Raw genomic sequence first — 18,360 nt, 5'->3', positions numbered from 1 at the left:
GGATGGAGTGGTGAGGAGGGGAAATTGTCACAGAAGCATGTAGGAGGTAAATTTTGCTTTGTAACTCTCATTTAATCTCTTTTGGAAGAGAGTCACCAATATTTATTCTGTAAATGTAGGAGGAATAGGATTTGGGGTCATTAAAAGGCTCTTTGTCTTCCCATCAATGGGACAAATAGAAATGCATTTCTTTTTTTCTTTTTTTCTTCTTTTTTAAGATTTTTTATTGGGGAAGGGGAACAGGACTTTATTGGGGAACAGTGTGTACTTCCAGGACTTTTTTCCAGTCAAGTTGTTGTCCTTTCAATCTTAGTTGTGGAGGATGCAGCTCCGCTCCAGGTCCAGTTGCCCATTGCTAGTTGCAGGGGGCGCAGCCCACCATCCCTTGCGGGAGTCGAACCGGCAACCTTGTGGTTGAGAGGACGCACTCCAACCAACTGAGCCATTCGGGAGCTCAGCAGCAGCTCAGCTCAAGGTGCCATGTTCAAGCTTAGTTGCAGGGGGCAGAGCCCACCATCACTTGTAGGACTCGAGGAATTGAACTGGCAACCTTCTGTTGAGAGCCCACTGGCCCATGTGGGAACCGAACTGGCAGCCTTTGTAGTTAGGAGCACTGAGCTCTAACCGCCTGAGCCACCTGGCCGGCCCCCAAAATGCATTTCTTCTTGTGCCTAAATGATGTTTAGGTGGAAAATTTGCCTAAAATATTGAGGTGAAAGCCAGGATCATTCTCTGGCTTAAATTCAGCAGCTGTGGAATACGTTTTCAGTGGGATGATCGTTCACTGAAATCCCGCAAATGAAATGACACAGTTCCTTGGGAAGATGAGTCCAGCCCAGAGAGAGCTAACCCTCCTGGATCCTCACAGGCTAGAGAAGCAGCACTGTGCACGGGTTTTAGGCCTGCTTTAAATCATCCTGGGCACTTGATCTGGCACAGGTGAGGTGGGCATTCTAAAGGGTTGATGGTGCCATAGCAAGGTTGAGAGTAGATCACACAGTGGTCCTGTAGGGGAGGCATTACAACTTGCTATGCAGGTAAAACGTGGGGCTTGTTGACCCATGTAATTTTGTTGACTGAGTATATTCAGCCTGCCATCATTTCTTTAGTATTTAGTTGTAGAGTTGGAAGTCAATCAGCATCCTCTATTTTTAGCCCATCATTCTGCTTAAATCTAAACCTGACTCCGCCTCTACTAAGCCCCTTTCCGCTGTTTCTTCTCCTGAGAGATATTCCTCCTGTCTAACTTAAATCCTTCCAATTAGAATTTAATATTTCCTTGGTTGGTGTTGCAGGGAGAATCGATTGAAAACCCATATATGCTTACAGCCTGTGTGAGTGTGTTTTTTTCTTCTTTCCATACTTTGCAGATATTCTGAATAAGCTGTTGTTTAATTTGGTAGCTGTGTGGTTTTACCTGTGTTAATCAAAACGTTGCATTTTTCAAGTGGCAGGACAGCATTGCAAATGAGTCGAGATCTTTCTATTCAACTTCCCCGGCCAGATCAGAATGTGGCAAGAAGTCGAAGCAAGACTTATCCTAAGAGAATAGCACAAACACAGTCTGCTGGTAAGTCATGGGTGTAAACTTGTGTTTCCTGTTAGGCTGGTGGTATAGGCTGTGCTCAGGTGGTGACTATAGTCCAATTGTATTTCTTTTTTATTGTTAATGCTAGAATTTTTGATTTGACAGTGAAAATGTCTAAGCAGTCAGAACTTATTCATAAGTAGGCAAGTAGTCAACTTGAATCCCCGTAACCTGCTTAATGACTACACTTCCATTTAGAAGAGACTAAACAAAATCTCAGCTGAGTAAGTGATTTCTTAAGTTGGATGTATCTGAGATCCGAATTGAAACAAACTCTTAGGAAGTCTTTTTTTAAAAAAAGGAGCATTGTTGACATAATTTGTATAGAATTCAGTTGGTGTTTTGTTATTGTTGGACTTTTATCGTGAACTGTAATATACGTATAGAAAAACGTATAAAATGTACATACAAATGCCAATCACATATAAATGTACATGTGTATACATATATATAATAAATATATATACACGCACACACGCGCACACACACAATTTAACATAGCCTGCAAGCTAAGAAGTCCCTTTTGTTTGTCTGCTCACATCTTCACTGTCTACTCTTTTGCCAACCAGAGAAAACCCCCTTTTGACTTTGTGATAATTTTTTCCTTATTTTTCTTTATAATTTTACTACTTATGTAGCCTTCCCTGAACAAGCTAATGTATTTTGTCTTTTTAACATTATATGCATGACTCATAGTATGTGTTCTTTTGTCTTGCTTCTTTCTATCCGTATTATGTGTAGTGTATATTAAAGTGCATTCATTTTTCTTGCTGTAAGTATTCTGTTGCCTGACAGTTTCTTTATCCATTCTACTGTTGATAGACATTTGGGTTATGTAGACTTTTTGTTTTTAATGCAGACTACTTCTTTGATAAAAGCACCTAATCAATCAGTTTTAATCCATGTTCAATGCTCAGAACTCACAGAATTTTACTGTAGAATGATATTACTGCCTTTGGTTGTGGCTTGCTTATAGAACACTCTCCACAGACTTTTCACGTATATTATCTCATTTGAGCCTCACAATAACCCTGTCGGGTAGGGTATGTTCCCATTTTTCAGATGAGGGAGACATTGTCCCAGCAGCTAGATAGAGGTGGGGCTGGGATGAGAGCCCCAGTCTCCTGGGTCTTTTTGCTGTAGTGTGTGAAGTAAATGGAATTTTTAATAACAATAATTATCATCTGAACCTTGCATGACAGTTGACATAGCATTATGACATCCTTTGTTTCATTTCATCCTCGAGCCAAGCTGATGAAGTAAATGTTTGAATTTGCTTTACCACCGCTGGCTGTGAGAATGTCACTTGACTTAGTGTTTCTAAAGTGAAATTAAATCTGATCCCCTCCTGTCACTGGGCTGAGAGGAAATTAAATTCTTTCTGATGGTTCTACAATGGCAAAAATAAGACATGATTTAATTTTGCAATAGATTACCTTGCCACATAAGTATTATTATTATCCCCCATTTGTCTGGTGAGGAAACTGAGATTTATAAAGTAATTTGGCCAAGATTACGTCAGAAGCAATGGCTTAGGACAAAAATTTTAGCCTTAATATTTACTATCTTTATCTTGATCTTTTGTATTTACCTTTGTATATGAGCAGTCTTAAATCCCATTTGGATCAAGTCCAGCAGAGTATAATCAATATGCAAACTTTCAAATCCTGTGCTATTTCTGAATCGCCATGCCTCATGAAATTATTCCGAGATCAACTGAGAATATCAAAAACATTCCTTGCTTCAAATTAACAATTGATTCCACTTGAGATGCAGGAATCATCACACATGCTTTTTATACAACCCTGCTCAGGTTGCTCTTTTTCTTCTCCTATACTCATAAAAATATCTGCCTCTGTAACACTTTTTTGTATGTGTGTGTGTAGGGGGGAGGCTCTCTTTGGAAGCCCAAATTCTAGAAGCTTTTAATTTAAGGACAAGGGTTTTTGGTTTTGTTTTGGTTTTTCTCATGGCTTATGCAGGTGCAGCCAAACGCAGTTTTCACAGAACAGTCTGGGACTGGACTGAGCCCTCACGTCCACCTCCTTCCTCCCACCCCACCCACTTGTGTTCTATTAAAACGCGCTCCCTCTTCGGTAAGGGAACAGTGTGTGGATAATGCACAGCCCCCACTTCTCGAGGTCAGCCTCTCAGCATCAGGTGGATCTTCTAAAAATGCAGCACGTGTTATGCTTTTATTATTTTATAAATACATGCTTGCTTTACACAGTTTAGGAAACTTATAACCTTCCCTTCTAAAAAGAAAAAAAGTAATTTCATATTCAATTCCATTCTCCTAGTACTAAACTATATTAGGTAGCCGTCTAGTCGTTTGTATATCTTTTCTGCAAACATTATATAGCAATGTTTTACAACCTACTTTTCTTATTTTAGAATATATAATGGATATGTTCTGATAAGTGTTTCAATGTTTCTGTATAGCACCATTTTAAGATCTGTATAATTTTCTCCTGCATAGATATATAGACGTGACATAATTTATTCAACCAATTTTTAGTTCTTGGATAATGAAGCTGCTTCAAATTTAGAGGCCTATAAATATAACTAAAGTGAATGTCCTTGTAGTGATAGCTTAAGGATTCATGCAAGTTTATTACATCTATCTTAACGGTGTATTTTCATCATCTGTATTCTAAAAAGAGGATTAGACAATGCTGTGTTTAAAAACTAAGACTTTGCTGTGCATACATTTCCCTTAGAGTTTGAATTACTTTCATCCTGACTTTTCAGGCCTGTATTCCACAAAACTGATGTATTCTGGGGACCCAGAAACGACCTTCCCCTTGACAGTGTGTGATTGTCTGGGTTACAGAAGGATCATTTCGCAGATGGCAATGCGGCAGTGTTGTCATGTACACATGAAGGATGTTGTGGGGCAGGAAGTAAGGTTATTCTGTTTCTTTAAACGTTGCATTTTCTTTTTCCTCTAATTCACATGTCCTCTGGTTTGAGCCTCCATTGAACCCAGTCTCACCCATCCTCCACTCTTACGACCGTGGTGGGGTTCTGATTTGGAGCAGAATATCTGAAGGGAAGCCCTCTCGTCTTCACCTTCAGCACTTACCACTTGGCCCCTTGTCCCATTGCACCAGGCCTCATGAAGCTCGACTGCTGGGGAGGGGTGGTGGTGAGCCCGGGGAGCCTCCTAGGTTTAGGGACAAGCTCTCCTGGAGAGACCACGCAGCCAGCCCCACTCTGAGGCTCTGCTGCCTGGAAGGGGGTGGGGGATGCTGGGAAGGGGGTGGGGGGGCTGGCCTGCAGGTCATTTGGTCACTGTAGCTCTCAGGTCTCTCCTTGTCCCCACCACCCCAGGAACCCCTTCTAGCTCTGTCACTTCTTCCTCCCACACTCTCAGCTTCAGAGCAGGCCAATTTCTCAGAAAAGCTCCCTGTTTCTGGAACCTCATGCATGAGTAGCTGGGCAGGAAAGGAACAATACCTCTCATTTTTTTAAAAAAATTATTTTTTACCGATCAAAGAGAAACAAAAGTATTACCTTGTTAAATTACTCTGCCACAAATACTTACATTTTTATTTAAAAATTTTGACAATTAGAATGGTAGCGAGCTGATTTCAAGACATAGGAAAAGTTTAATTAGATTGTACTGTATTTGGCAAAAATGGAATTGTGGTTCAAATATTAGGTTGGTGCAAAAGTAATCGTGGTTTAAAAGGTTAAAAATAATTGCAAAAACCACAATTACTTTTGCACCAACCTAATAGAAGGTAGATTTAAAAAAAAAACACAAAACTCCAATAAATCCAGCTATTCATTTTCATAGATTGAATTCTGCTGGTATTCTCTCTAAAATAAAATTTTGGAACTAGTTTCAGGAGTTCCTGACATAAATTCTCACCTCCCACTTAACATTTATATATAATAAAAAACAAGTTGTGATAGGAAGGAGACTTTTGCTCTTTGTTTATGTTATTCATTTCTAATGCATGGCTTGTTACTCTAGAAGATATTCTTTTATTTCTTTTGAAGTTAAAGAAATTCAGTCAAACGAGGTGACTCCACCCCTTAACCTGCGGCTCAGTTCTCTGCAAATTGAAAAAGCCTTTGTTTCACCTCTCAATCTGTAATAATAAATGCCCCGGTAGCTGAAAAGCCATTGTGTGTAGAATCCGCCAAGGTTAGGCCTTGGCACCTCTATGAGGAAGTGCATTCCAGAGTCAAGAGTCCTGCACCCAGCCTGCCTGCGGCCCCACCCAGAGGAGTTCAGCGCCAGGGCAAGCGGCCAGAGCATTCCTGCAAATCTAAATGGCATCTAAGGAGGGGTAAAGCGGGAGGGGAGAGGAGATGGCAGAAAGGGAAAGTGCATATTTGTACAGGCCTTTCTCTGACAAGGTCTTGGCAACTCCCGGGGGTGGGTTCTTGTCAGAAGACAGTGTCTGCTATAAGTAGGCAGTACAGACAGACTAGTTGGCTATAATCCATAACGAGCTGTAAGAAAAGTAATGGGTGAAGCCACTTGCCATGGATAAACAATGCTATGATTGTCTGGTCCAGCTTTTGTAGTTCTTATGGATATTGCACTGATGAACAGAGAAATAAATAGTTGTCTTCAGACCACTGAAAAGCAAGATCGGGGGACATTTTGGCATTCCCACTTGGAGTATGTGGAAGGTGCTGCAAGCACAATGCCTGCGGGGTCATGGAAATGACTTCTCAGTGATGATTCGTGCTCGTCTGCGAACAGACAGCTACTGCTCAGGCCCACGGCAGTTGTTTCTGTACAGGAGTGCACACGCAGTGTTGTCAAATCTTCCTGTGTTTTAAGGGAAGCATGACATTTGGATATTTATGTCAAGTTCCCAGAATTGTACATTATTGGCAATTGATTTCCTTTAAAGGAAAGTGTGTAAGTGCTAACTTGATGGCTTGAGGACTGTCTCTTCTGTGTGAATGACTGATCCACCTGCCCTGGGGTCACTGGGGGTTCCCCCAGCATCCCCCATGGGCATCACTAAATTGCATTCAATGCTCCATGACTCCTGTCATGAGAACTTTGTAGTTAGCAGCTCAGTTGGCCAACTCCGAGGGATGACGGTGTCACACAGCTCTGGACCCTGTATTAAATGATTTACATATGGATCACTGTCTGTTGGTAACCTGAGGTGGGTGTGGCCCAAAGCAGGAGAGACAGAGGAATGCTTTGACGTAGTGAAGTACCGTTTCACTTGATGCCTCTATACCTTTGGCTGCTGAGAAATTATACTGTCCATGAAGTAATAGTCATACGGAACACTTCTTCTAATTGGCACCTTGTGTCAGATGTGACGTCAGCAGAAGCCCACCTTGGCTTGCAATCAGAAATATATCTTTAAAAGTGTTTTTAAGGCAGATGAAAGCCAAGCTATGTGAGTAGACTGGCACATCAGACCGAGGACGTGTGCTCTAGTGAACAAACTACAGCTGATAAATCTGGGTTTTGCCTCAGGAGTCCATGTACTAACTGTGCAATGTTGTGAAGTTATTTAACCAGCTTACACCTGAATTTCTTCATCTGTCAAATAGGGATATTACCCCTGCATCACGATGGTTGATGTCATGGGAATACTTCTGACTTGGGCAAAGCACATATCGAGCACAAGTAGAGGTTTGGGACACTTTAGTTTCCTTCTCCTAAACCAAGAGGGTGTCTTTCTTTACATGGTGTAGACCAGTCTGTCAATCCACCTGTCAGTCTTTGAATTATATTTACCATACAGCATCAACCTCACAGAGAAAGGATAATATATGCAGGGGAGGTGTGGCCTTTTGACAGCGATGGGTGAAGTCATTCAAGTATAGTGAATGGGGCATCAGAAGGACATTGGGTACCCCTGCTTTATTCTAGGAGATTCAGTATAAACGGTATGAGGGAAGTGGGCAAGTCAGAGTGCCCTCTGTGTGTAGGTTTTTCGGCTCTCCCAGCAGATTTTGAGTCCCCAAGGGCAGCTGTTGGCAGGTGGTGGGTATGAGCAGCCCAGAGTTAGGGGTTGTCTTCTGTACTGTGTTCCTATTTCTCAGAGTAGCCTGTGCCGCCCATTTTTCTCCTCTGATTTGTACCCCCCACCCCATGCTCACTTCTCCCGAGCTTCTTTGGGATATTCTGTGGCTGTGAAGAGGGAAAAGCAAACTCCACACAGTGAGTTCATAATAATGATGAGACTGGGGGGTCATTTTAAGGTTCACCTAGTTAATTATTCCATCTTCCATGTAAGGTGGTTTTCCCTATTTGAGGTCATTAGCGGCGTGGCCTACCCGAGTGCATTTTTCATGTCAAGCAGACAATGGAAACAGAAGACAAAGAAAGGGCAGAGCTGACAGGGCTTGGAGACGGGAAGCAGAATTGTTGAACAAACAGACGTGGGGGTTCTGGGCCTGGGATTTCACAAGTTAAATCCTAACCTCACTTCTACCACGTGCGCAGGCCTGTTGCTGTGTCATCACAGAAATGGTAAACTGCCTAAGAATTTGCATTTGTGTTGGTCTGATTCTGCCATCCCACAATGTCTGCCCTGAAAGGCCAGGTCCCCTGAGGAGCTCCACGAGGAAGGGGAATGTAGTAAGCAGCTGTCATTGAGTGTCACTGTGTGCCTGCTACTGTACTGGGTACCCTCCAGGCAGTGTCTCACTTGTTTCTTTTAGAAACTGCTGTGACTCTCAATGTACAGGTGAAAAGACAGAGGCTGGAACTTGTCCAGGTCCCCAGAGCTGGAATTTGAACTCTCAGGTCAGTTAGAGTCCACAATGTTGAGAGGGAAACAAAGAACATGATAAATCTGTATGTGCCGATATGGAACGATCTCCAGCATACAGTACAAGAGAAAAAACAGCGGGGGGTGGCCCGCAGCATAGAATACACTTCCATTATATAAAAAGACAAAAATTAGGGGTGGGAGGATATGCGTACATATATACTTGCAGACAGGTTACGTAAGAAACTAGTAACATTAGTGGCTCTGGGAAGGGTGTTTGAAAGGGTGGAGATCAGTGGGAGAGAGATTTATTTTTACTATGTATTTTTTTAAGAGTATTTGCATTTTTACCGTGTCATACTTTTAAAAAGCCCTACAGATAATTGTCATGAATGCATTAAGTTCACAAAATGATTCCAAATGCACGTTCAGGTTTTCAATAAATATTCTTAAAAAGCTCAGAGCTGAGAACACTGATGTTATGCTAGGGAGGGTGCATCGTAATTCACGGAAAAAGTAATGGAACAATACAAGACGATTAATACAAATTTTCAATGTTAGGAATTGCTACTGCATTATAACAGATGCAAGGGTCATAAGACACATTCATACCTGTTCATTTTAATCCAGGCCTTAAAGTATAGCAGATTGTGTTGTAGGTCATTATGTCAGAGCATGCTTTGTTTCAAAAGAGGATGACTCATGGGGGAACCCAGAGCCCTTGGATTAGATGAAACAAAGGACAGTCGCTTTGTGTTGTACGTAGTGAGACTGAGGCCAAAGAGGTGAAATGATTTGCAAGTGTACCAAGTTCTGGAACCTGAGAATCACTAGGCACTGTGAGCAATGTCTGGAAAAAGACAGTGCCCTAATAGCTCTCAGACCCACTGGGTGCTTGATGGGTACTGAGCAGTATTTGTTTATCTTCCCTGGGACGGCTGGAGACAGGAAGGGAAGACATTTGTATAAATTTTCATATAAGGGAATTAGAACAACGCATTCTGACCAAGAGTTCTTATGAGGGTGGTTTTGGAGATGATTGCTAGAAAATTTAACAGAGTGTTAACTTTGTTTTAGAGGGAGTGTGCTTGTGACACTTCTCCTTCAAGGTGACAAATTAGAATTAGATAATCTACAGAGGCGTGGTCCACATCTGTGATCCCACTTTCTCTTCACCCTGACTGTAAGAATTCCTGCTAAGGGAGTCATAGATTGTCTCTTGACTGATTATATAAACTTTTGCTTTGAGAAGGCATGTGGTACAGCGGGAGGGAAAAAAAACAAAACGAAAACAAACTTGTACCTGATTTGAGTCGACTTGAATTGCTGTTCTAACTTGGCCACAGTCTGTAACACCTCATTCAGCATTCTGAGCTTTCGTCTCATTATCCGTAAAATAAAGGAATTGGGTACATAAACTTTAAAGATCCCTCTTCTTCCTATAAGTTTCTCTTCTTCTGTCTGGCTTACCGTCCCAGAGTGGAAAGGACCAAATATGGAGGGAAAAAAAGATTTTTAGGAAGCCTTATTTTATAGACTTGTGAAAAATATCTTGCCAGATCACAAAATATATTTTTGTCATTGGAAATACATGATAGTTTTGTATACAAAAGCAGGGATGGTTCTTTAAAACTTGAATTCAAATGAAACTCTTATTGACAAATTAGATGAAATGAATTGCAACAACTTTTGCATCAATATAGTTTTCAAATTATTCTTTTAGTCCAAGTTGACCAGATGAAACTGAAATTTTAGTTCTAATTAACGCCTAGTTAGGAATTAGTGCTTGTGGGGTACAAATAAAAAGAGACCTTTCAGGATGGGTTTTGCATGGCTTTGTCTCTACTTTGGACTTCTGTGTGAATGAACATAACCAGAGGCTAGTCTTCTCCAGAACTTACTAGAACTTTTAGAATCAGCAGTATGAATTGGCTCCACCTTGGCCGTCATTTGTGGTGTCAGTTCTTGAGGTTTTACCAGGATTTTACTAACTGTTCAGGCAAATTTCCCTGCGTTCTCACCCCTTTTTCTTCAGGGGTTCAAAGGTGTGTCTCTACCCTATTTGAGCTTCTCTTTTGACATAGATCTCTTAGGCAGATGGCACCTGAGGATTCCACACCTTTGTTTTACCGTCAGACTCAGGATTCATGTTGGTGATTTCTCCCCCAGCATTTTCTTCAGACTTTGAGGAATCTGGGATTGATTTCTATGGCACTGCTTACCTTACTTACTGGTTTCAGTGTGAAAAATATTCAGAGTTCCCGGGGCTCACGGTTTCTTTGGCACGGGTGGGGAGAGGAGGTGAAACAAGTGAAAGAGGGAGAAGCTACTGTCGCTGAGGAGCAGGGGCTTTGATCAGTGCTCTATGCTGATCTTGAGACCAAGGGTCCTACAGAGGTAAGAAGACAGCTTCTGTAACAGTGCCCCCTCCCCCACCCTCTTCTCTCCTGATATGAGAATGGGATCCCTGAGGAAACCCCCCAACCAATTTCCTTTTCCAGAGAAGCTGTAATTGGAGACCAGAGAATGAGTCACTCAGCTGGGGAGAGCCATGCCTTTCGGGGCGGCTAGGACAAAACTCCCTGTGAACATAGGAGCTGGTGTGCAGAGCAAGGAGAATAGACTCACTGAGTAACACTGAAGGATGGACCATGCGCCTAAAGAGGAGGATGGCGGAGGAGACTTAGCCATGAATTGCAGTCTCTGAGATCCTGCTGTGTCTTTAGGATGAATCCCTAATTTGAGCTGGTTTCCTTGCACCTCAACAGTGGATAACCTTACTTAATATAATCTTTTGGGAAGCCTGTGTAGAAGGTGGCTGGTTTTCTCATTTTACACCTGAGAACACCGAAGCTCAGAAACATTAAGTACTGATTCAAGCTGGTAAGAACAGCATCAGAATTTGAACTCAGGTCTTGGGAGGACACACATTTGGAAAGTAAATGCAAAATACTTTCCATTTAAAAGGGTGGGAGGCCTAGAATTCCTTGAACATACCAAATAATTTAGGTGTTTTTTTAAAGTGTCTTTCCCATTATTGTGGGATTTCTTTACTCCACTAGATCTACTTATTTCTTCAGATATTCTTGAGAAGACAGTATGTTCTGCTCATTTTAGAGGAGCAGCAAGTCAGTCTGCTTTTACATCAAGTCATTTTTTTTGTTTTTTAAAGAAAATGTCAGTGCTTTGGGACCTTTTACTTAGCACAGAGGGGAACTGGCAGTCACTGGTGGCTGCAAGGAGCGTTAGGTAGATCATATCAGGTGCACATTCCAGCCTCTTGTTCTTTGTTGTTGACACTTTTCTCTTCTGCCTTAAAGCTGATGTTTATTTTCATTCTGTGAAAGATTTATTAATATATGGCAACCCTGGTTAGGTTTTCTCTAAAAAGTTAATGTTTCCACTCTTCCTAGGAGTGTTTAGCATTCCATGCATAGCAACCAAAATTAGAAGAGCAAGCAAGACTAAAGGCCTATTGTATATTCAAGTTAAATGTCATAGTTTTAGTGAGTGACCGTAACTGACACTTTTTTCCCTTTCCCTTCTCATTCACCAAGAATTTATATTGAACACCTCTTTCACATAAGACCTGTGATATTGTGATTTATAATCAGAAATGTATGTTTGGTCTTCATCCTGGTTTCTAGTATCAGAGCTCCTAAAACTCTTGTAATGTTTTTTTTTTTTAATTAATTTATCTTTGTTTTGGAATTTTCTAAGTGATAAGAGCCACGAAGGTGAAAGGAGTGACTTTTGTTACTCATAGCAAGCTCCTTTAACCACACTGGAGTTTATGTTGATGAGGCGACTTTTGGAATGCCCTAAGGATGGGGGCTGGTTGCCAGGGGAACCAACTGAGTGATTAGAGGCATGGAACTTTCAGTCCCGCCCCATGATTTCCAGGAAGGGCCGAGAGGTTGGAGGCTGAATCAAGTATTACTGGCCAATGATTTAATCAATCATGTTTATGTAATGAAGCCTCCATAAAACCCCATAAGGTCAGGGTCCTGAGGGGTTGGTGAGTACGTGGAGAAGCAGGAAGGGTGGTGCTCTGGGAGAGACCACTGGAGTTCTGGCCCCCTTCCTGTGTGCCTCGCCCTAAGCATCTCTTCCATCTGGCTGTTGCTGAGTTATATCCTCTACTAAACCAGCAATCTAGTAAGTAAACTGCTTTCCTGAATTCTGTCAGCTGCTCGAGCAAATTAATCGAACCAGGGGGAGAGCGTCATGGAGGAACCTCTGATTTATAGCCAGTTGGTCAGAAGCACAGATAACAACCTGGACTTTTGATTGGTGTCTGAAGTGGGGATAGTCTTGTGGAACTGAGACCTTGACCCATGGGATCTGACACTGTATCCAGGTAGATAGTGTCAGAACTGATTTAAATTGGAGGACATGCAGTCAGTGTTTCCTGAGCATGGAACAATGGAGGAATTATTGGAAAAAACAGGCAGCAGAGACCCTATTCCATGGAGCACAGAAAAATGAATAAAACGTGCCTCCTGCTCTAGAGGAATTTAGTCATATAAAAATAAAACAACAGTTATTTAGCACTTACTAAATGCCAAGCACTGTGCTAAACACTTTCTGTAAATTATAGAATCCTCATATCACTATATAAGTAGATGGTGATAGCTCCAGTTTACAGATGAGAAAACTGAGGCGTGGAGGAGTTTAATAACTTGTCCAAGAATTGGAAGACCTGAGGAACAAATTTAGGTTTGTATGATTTTCAACCTTGTACGTTGTTAAGACGCTTTGTCAGACTGGAGAAGTGAAAGAAGTACTTCAATGTGGGCAGGATGTGACAAGAGTCATAGAGTGGAACACGGAAAGAGGTCTAAGTGTCCCGAAGGGTAATTTGCTTATGGCTAAAGGTAATCCATAATACTATTGTGAGGGAAGTGGTTTTTGAAGGACAGATGGATTAAGACAGAAGATATCAAGGTGGGGTATGCAACTCCTGATGGGGAAGGGGTGCAAGAGGGCTTTGTAAGGGTTATGTGGGAACAGGCAGTTTTGATTCAATCAATTTCTAGATTCTCTTTCCTGGAAGGAACCTGCCTGTGACACTAGACTTGCTGGTTCTTCTCTCCAGCTTGCCCTATCCCAATGGACCTTTTCCCATTTTCTAAAAGAAAGGCAGACCTTTTCCCCATCCGGAATCTCTTATACTGCTTTGTTCTTAAATGTTAAACCTCCTGGGTTGACGCTGGCCAAGTCAATGACCTTAATTATCAAGTGGCACATCCTTTTCAAAGTCATTTCTAATTTTGTCTTTCAACAAAATTGGAGGAGGACCCAACTGATTGTCACCTGATACAACACTCAAAATCATTTTAGATAATATATCACTACTTATAGAGTTATATACATCTACATGTAACTCTTAGAAGTTCTTTGGGACAATGGTGATATCTTCATAACAGAATACTTTACATAAACCTCTATTCAGGTGAACAAGGTTTCTCACCATTGAGCATCTATCAAAAAAAAAAAAAAAGGAACAGAATTGTTGCTAAACTGTTTCATTATAGCAGAAAATAATATTCTTGAATGGATATGATCCATTTAATCAGCGGGAAAACAAAACTCTCTTGTTTGTCTCATTAAGGGTTATTTTTTAACAAAAATTATGTTGTTTAATAATTATTTATCAGCATTAGTGTCATATACTAATATAATATTAATAATTGTAATGATAACTTATTTCAGAAGAAATTTTTAACACCTAGAGCTTTATGATCATGGGAAATAAAGTTTGATTTATTTCTATTTTTTGTCACAGGGAAGTAAAATAGGGTGACGAATAAGAACTTCCAAGCATAAAACATATTACTTCGGAATAAATTTTTGCAGAGGAGCTGAAATTGAAATGCAAATACAAGGAGAAAAAAGAGTGCTATGCAATCTCCAACTGCTAAACTCATTTCATGTACTTTTAAAATGGATGACTATGGGTATCAAATTTCTATGGTATTTTATTACATTGGATACATTTAAGAGAGTCATGAAGCAGTTTCATTTTAAAATGTCAATATTTACTATACACTGCAAATGACACCCTTTTGTATTATTTAAACTTTTGATGAAAAATGTTAGATACTATCTTAGAAACATGCACTGAGGTATATAGTTTTTCAAATTATTTTAGTGAGTGAGTACTTGGGTAAAATAGTTTGAAGAACACCGAGTTAAGGCCTCCTAGATAGAAGCTCAAATATGGAAGAAAAAAAAAAAAATTTCCCAATATTGTCTTAGTTAAATAAGCCTTTTAAAAGCAATCATATATACAATTATATATATTTTGTATTTATATGTACTTTATATACTACTACAATTGCATCAAAAAAAACCAAAAACACAACAGAACCCTCTAAAGCAGTGGAGTAGCACACTCCTGTGAAACAGAAACAACTTTCGCCCAGATATGGCACTGTCTACCTGCCCTAGACCAAGTGAGCATAAATTGCTTGAGAGAAGATGGCTAGAGGTTTGCTGTAAGGATGCTCTGAATTGTGTGGCCTTGTTGAAGAGGTTGGGGAAGTGCAGGAGTACTACCAGGATAGGATGTAAGCGTTTATTTAATTCTCTTCCCTCACACTGTGTCCTCATATCACAGGAGGAAAAACTTGGTATCTAAGTGATTTGCCACACGTCCTACTTCCAGCCAGCCATTCACAGATGGGTGTTGCCATTGGGTCTAAGAGGGCTGGAAGGAACGATGGGCGTCTCTCTGCTGTTTCCGCACCTGGCAGCCCCTCCGGCATACACAGGTGTAGACTACAAGTTGGTCAGATGGTAGAACCCTTTCATTCTACTCTGAGCGTCTTAAGGGGGTGAGGAAATGCCTTTCCAGGCTCAGAAGTGCCTTTCTTGTTTTTGAACCTGGCATTCTGTCCCACACCTGTGAGTACTCCTAACTCAGTGGGTATGCCTCTATAGCTCTGGTGGAGGGCAGCCGATGAACTGCCTTCATTTCCCCCTGACTTACTCCCAAGCTGATCAGTTTGGTCATGAGGAAAGCAGATCCAGGAGAGTGTTGGGTTGGAGAAGAAGAAATTGGAAGCAGACAACAAGGGAAGGGATTGTTTATGCATAAATATATTTTCCTAGCTTCTTTCTCATCTACACTCATTCTTTATAATCTACCCTCTAGCTTTTTAGCAGACTGCCTTGTTTGCTCCTGCAGTTGACATGTAGCCAAATCAGTGTTTTCAAAGTCTGTGTATTTGTGATAATAAGCCAACTGTGCTTAAATACCATCCTTGGGACTTTTGAATGCAGAAACTCTCAAGAAAAGTGGGGGTCTGGCTGTCTTTTTAGTGTGAGTGGGCTGATGTCAGGCATTTGAATTTTAAAGAATTAGACATTGTACTCAGAAATGCCTCTATTTCCAACTTATGTTCTGAAATTCAGTTTTGTTTTACATAATTTAATGAGTATTCTGCCAAGTATAAAACCTTTCATGATGATAGAGAAGAGAAAAAAGAGGAAAAAAAATTACACACACACACACATATACATATATAGTTTTCTTGGTCATTTTACTTTTGATCATAATTTGTGGTGTTAGAAAAATATTTGTTTTAATTTGCTGATTTGCTGTACTATCTGCCATTTTTCTCATAGTACTCAGTCTAAGGGCAGGGCAGTCTGAAACCAAAGCAAAGTGACTTTGTACTGTCAGTGTGAGAAATAGAGTTAAAATGTATTTCCATTTGTTAGCTCATTCTAAATTCATGAATATCACGTTTCTTCTGAGAAGTCGTACTGGGTTAGATCATATAAAATTAGATTGGCTTTACTAAAACCTAATAATATGTTGTATTGGGAGTTGTTATAATCTGTCCTGGTTATTTATCTTAAGCATTAGATAGAGTTTATTTATTTATTTATTTAAGTTTAGAGAAGAGAAGATATAGATTAAGTGGCATAAAAATTAGCCTAAATGTTTGTAAATTTATCATATTTGAGTGTTCTTAAAGTGAAATTATGTATTGTAATATTGCTTTTCTAATCGGCTACTAGTCCTTTAGACCATATAACAAAATAAGGCATTTTTTTCCTTGCAAATATATATGCTTTTTCATTTAAATATCATATATTTACCTTCCATGTCTGTTCTGTAAGTTAAAAATCACTGGCAACATTTAAGTCACATCAAAGGTTTAATTTAGGTTGACAGATATCAAACTGAACTACAAATTTTGTGACACTCATCATACTGTTTAAATGCAAAGTGTTTTTATAATTGAAAATCCATGTATATTCATCACCAAATCTTGACATCACAGAGATGACTTTTAAGAATTGCCCCCAGATCAAGTAGCTAAATAGCTCCTGGGAGAGTTCACCCTGTTTCTGACGGCCACTTTTCCTGCACTGAAGGTGAGGGTCACGTAAGATGAGGGCACGCAAATGTGAACAGAGCCACGCCACACAAAAGCCTGGCAGTGGTCTGAGGCACACAGGCTGGAAGCATGTGCGTATAGGGTGCTAAAAAAAGAAAAAAAATGAGACCATGGAAGATTGGACACTGGCACTGCAGTACTGTCTCAGCTATAGGGAACTGTGTGGGCCCATATTAAGCTGTAGTGTCTAACATTCCAGAAAAGGAAAAAAAAAATCACAGGTCATGAGCTAGATATGGTTCCTTAATAACCGATAGCAGTCCCTGGATAAAATAATTCTTCCAAATGTGACCAGCCTCTTGAAATAAAGCCCTTTGTGTTTTTAATAGGAGCAATATGTGAAATGATTTGGATGCTCTTAATTCTAAGTGGTCTTGCTACACTTAAATATTTTGACTAAAATAACATACAGATTTACGTAGGAGCCTTAAAAGCGTTATGTCAAGAGCTGATCTTTGTTACAGGTCATCTGTGGCTGTCATTTGAAAGAGCAGCGTGCTATAGCACAAGGTTGTTTAGAAAGCTCTACAAAGTAGCCCAGTCCTGTAGGATACGGCCCAGGTCCTCATTTCCCGTATTACCACATCCAGATATTTTTGGTCTTAGTTTTGACACTTTTTAAACATAATTATCCAGAATTTTCCCTGCTAGCGGGAAAAATAGTAGAAACAGAAATACAGCCGTTATAACAATGGACCTTCATTGAGTTCATGCCACGGAGAAAACACTGTGCTGGCAGTCATGGGGAGAGGGGCACAGTGATGTGTCTCCTTTTATTAAGATTTTGAGACCTTATTATAAAATAAATAAGTCATGGGGATATAATGTACAGCATGGTGACTGTAGTTGACAATACTGGATTGCTTATTTGAAAGTTGCTAAGAGAGGAGAGTTCTCATCACAAGAAAAAAGTTTTGTAATTATGTATGGTGACAGATATGAACTAGATTTGTGGTGGTGATAATTTCACAATATGTACAAATGTCAAACCATTATGTTGTTAATATAATGTTATATGTAAATTATACCTCATTAAAAAGATTTTGAAGCCTTATTAACTTCTATTAAAAATTTAAAAATTAATAATTTTATTTTGTATACTATAAATATTTTATGAAATGAATACATAGTAATTTCTGTTTCTAGATATTTTAAATGGAAAGCAACTGTTTGGCTTTATCTAAAAGAAAGAGTTGCCCCAAATGGAATGATTTGTGTAATGTAGGAAAATTGCCCTCAGTGTTTTATTTCTTGAAGTGGAGAGTGATTAAATAGCCATTCACTTTATAATAGTTTGTTACACTGTTTGCATACGTATGATATATTCTTTTCTGGTGGCCTATTATAATTTACAATGAAAAAGGAATGGGGAAAAAAGATTTCTCCAACCTCCAAATAGCTCCTGGAGCGGTGCCTGAAATTCCATTGTTATCACTTAATTATTTTAGTTAATATTTGGCTTCTCCTTTTCCTCTTTAACATGGAACTGCTCTGTGGCCAGTAATACATGAAGACATGAGTCCTTTACTGTTTAGGGTTTGTCAGATCACCTCTTCTCTATAACCCAAGAATCTGAGCTAATGTAGAAGGAATGATTCTGGAAGGTCGTAGATGATGAGGAGAGAAAAAGTTAGTAGTCAGCAAAACTGGG

At 40.0% G+C, this 18,360-nt stretch overlaps 1 protein-coding gene across 2 annotated transcripts in view; it reads left to right on the top strand.

Annotated features, from left to right (window-relative positions):
• Positions 1-18,360, top strand: part of EPB41L4A (erythrocyte membrane protein band 4.1 like 4A) — a 226,423-nt gene that overhangs the window by 155,920 nt on the left and 52,143 nt on the right. For both annotated transcript variants that reach the window (XM_019727789.3, XM_019727788.3), the window contains exon 12: positions 1,449-1,570. In XM_019727789.3, the coding sequence (XP_019583348.2) occupies positions 1,449-1,570 (122 nt within the window). The remainder of the gene's footprint in view (positions 1-1,448; positions 1,571-18,360) is intronic.

This window comes from Rhinolophus sinicus, chromosome 3 (assembly GCF_057876585.1).
Source record: "Rhinolophus sinicus isolate RSI-liver-muscle chromosome 3, RSI-T2T, whole genome shotgun sequence".
Lineage (NCBI taxonomy): Eukaryota > Metazoa > Chordata > Mammalia > Chiroptera > Rhinolophidae > Rhinolophus > Rhinolophus sinicus.
Note: the sequence above shows the minus strand (reverse complement) of the source record. Positions and strands in the feature narration are given on the sequence as shown.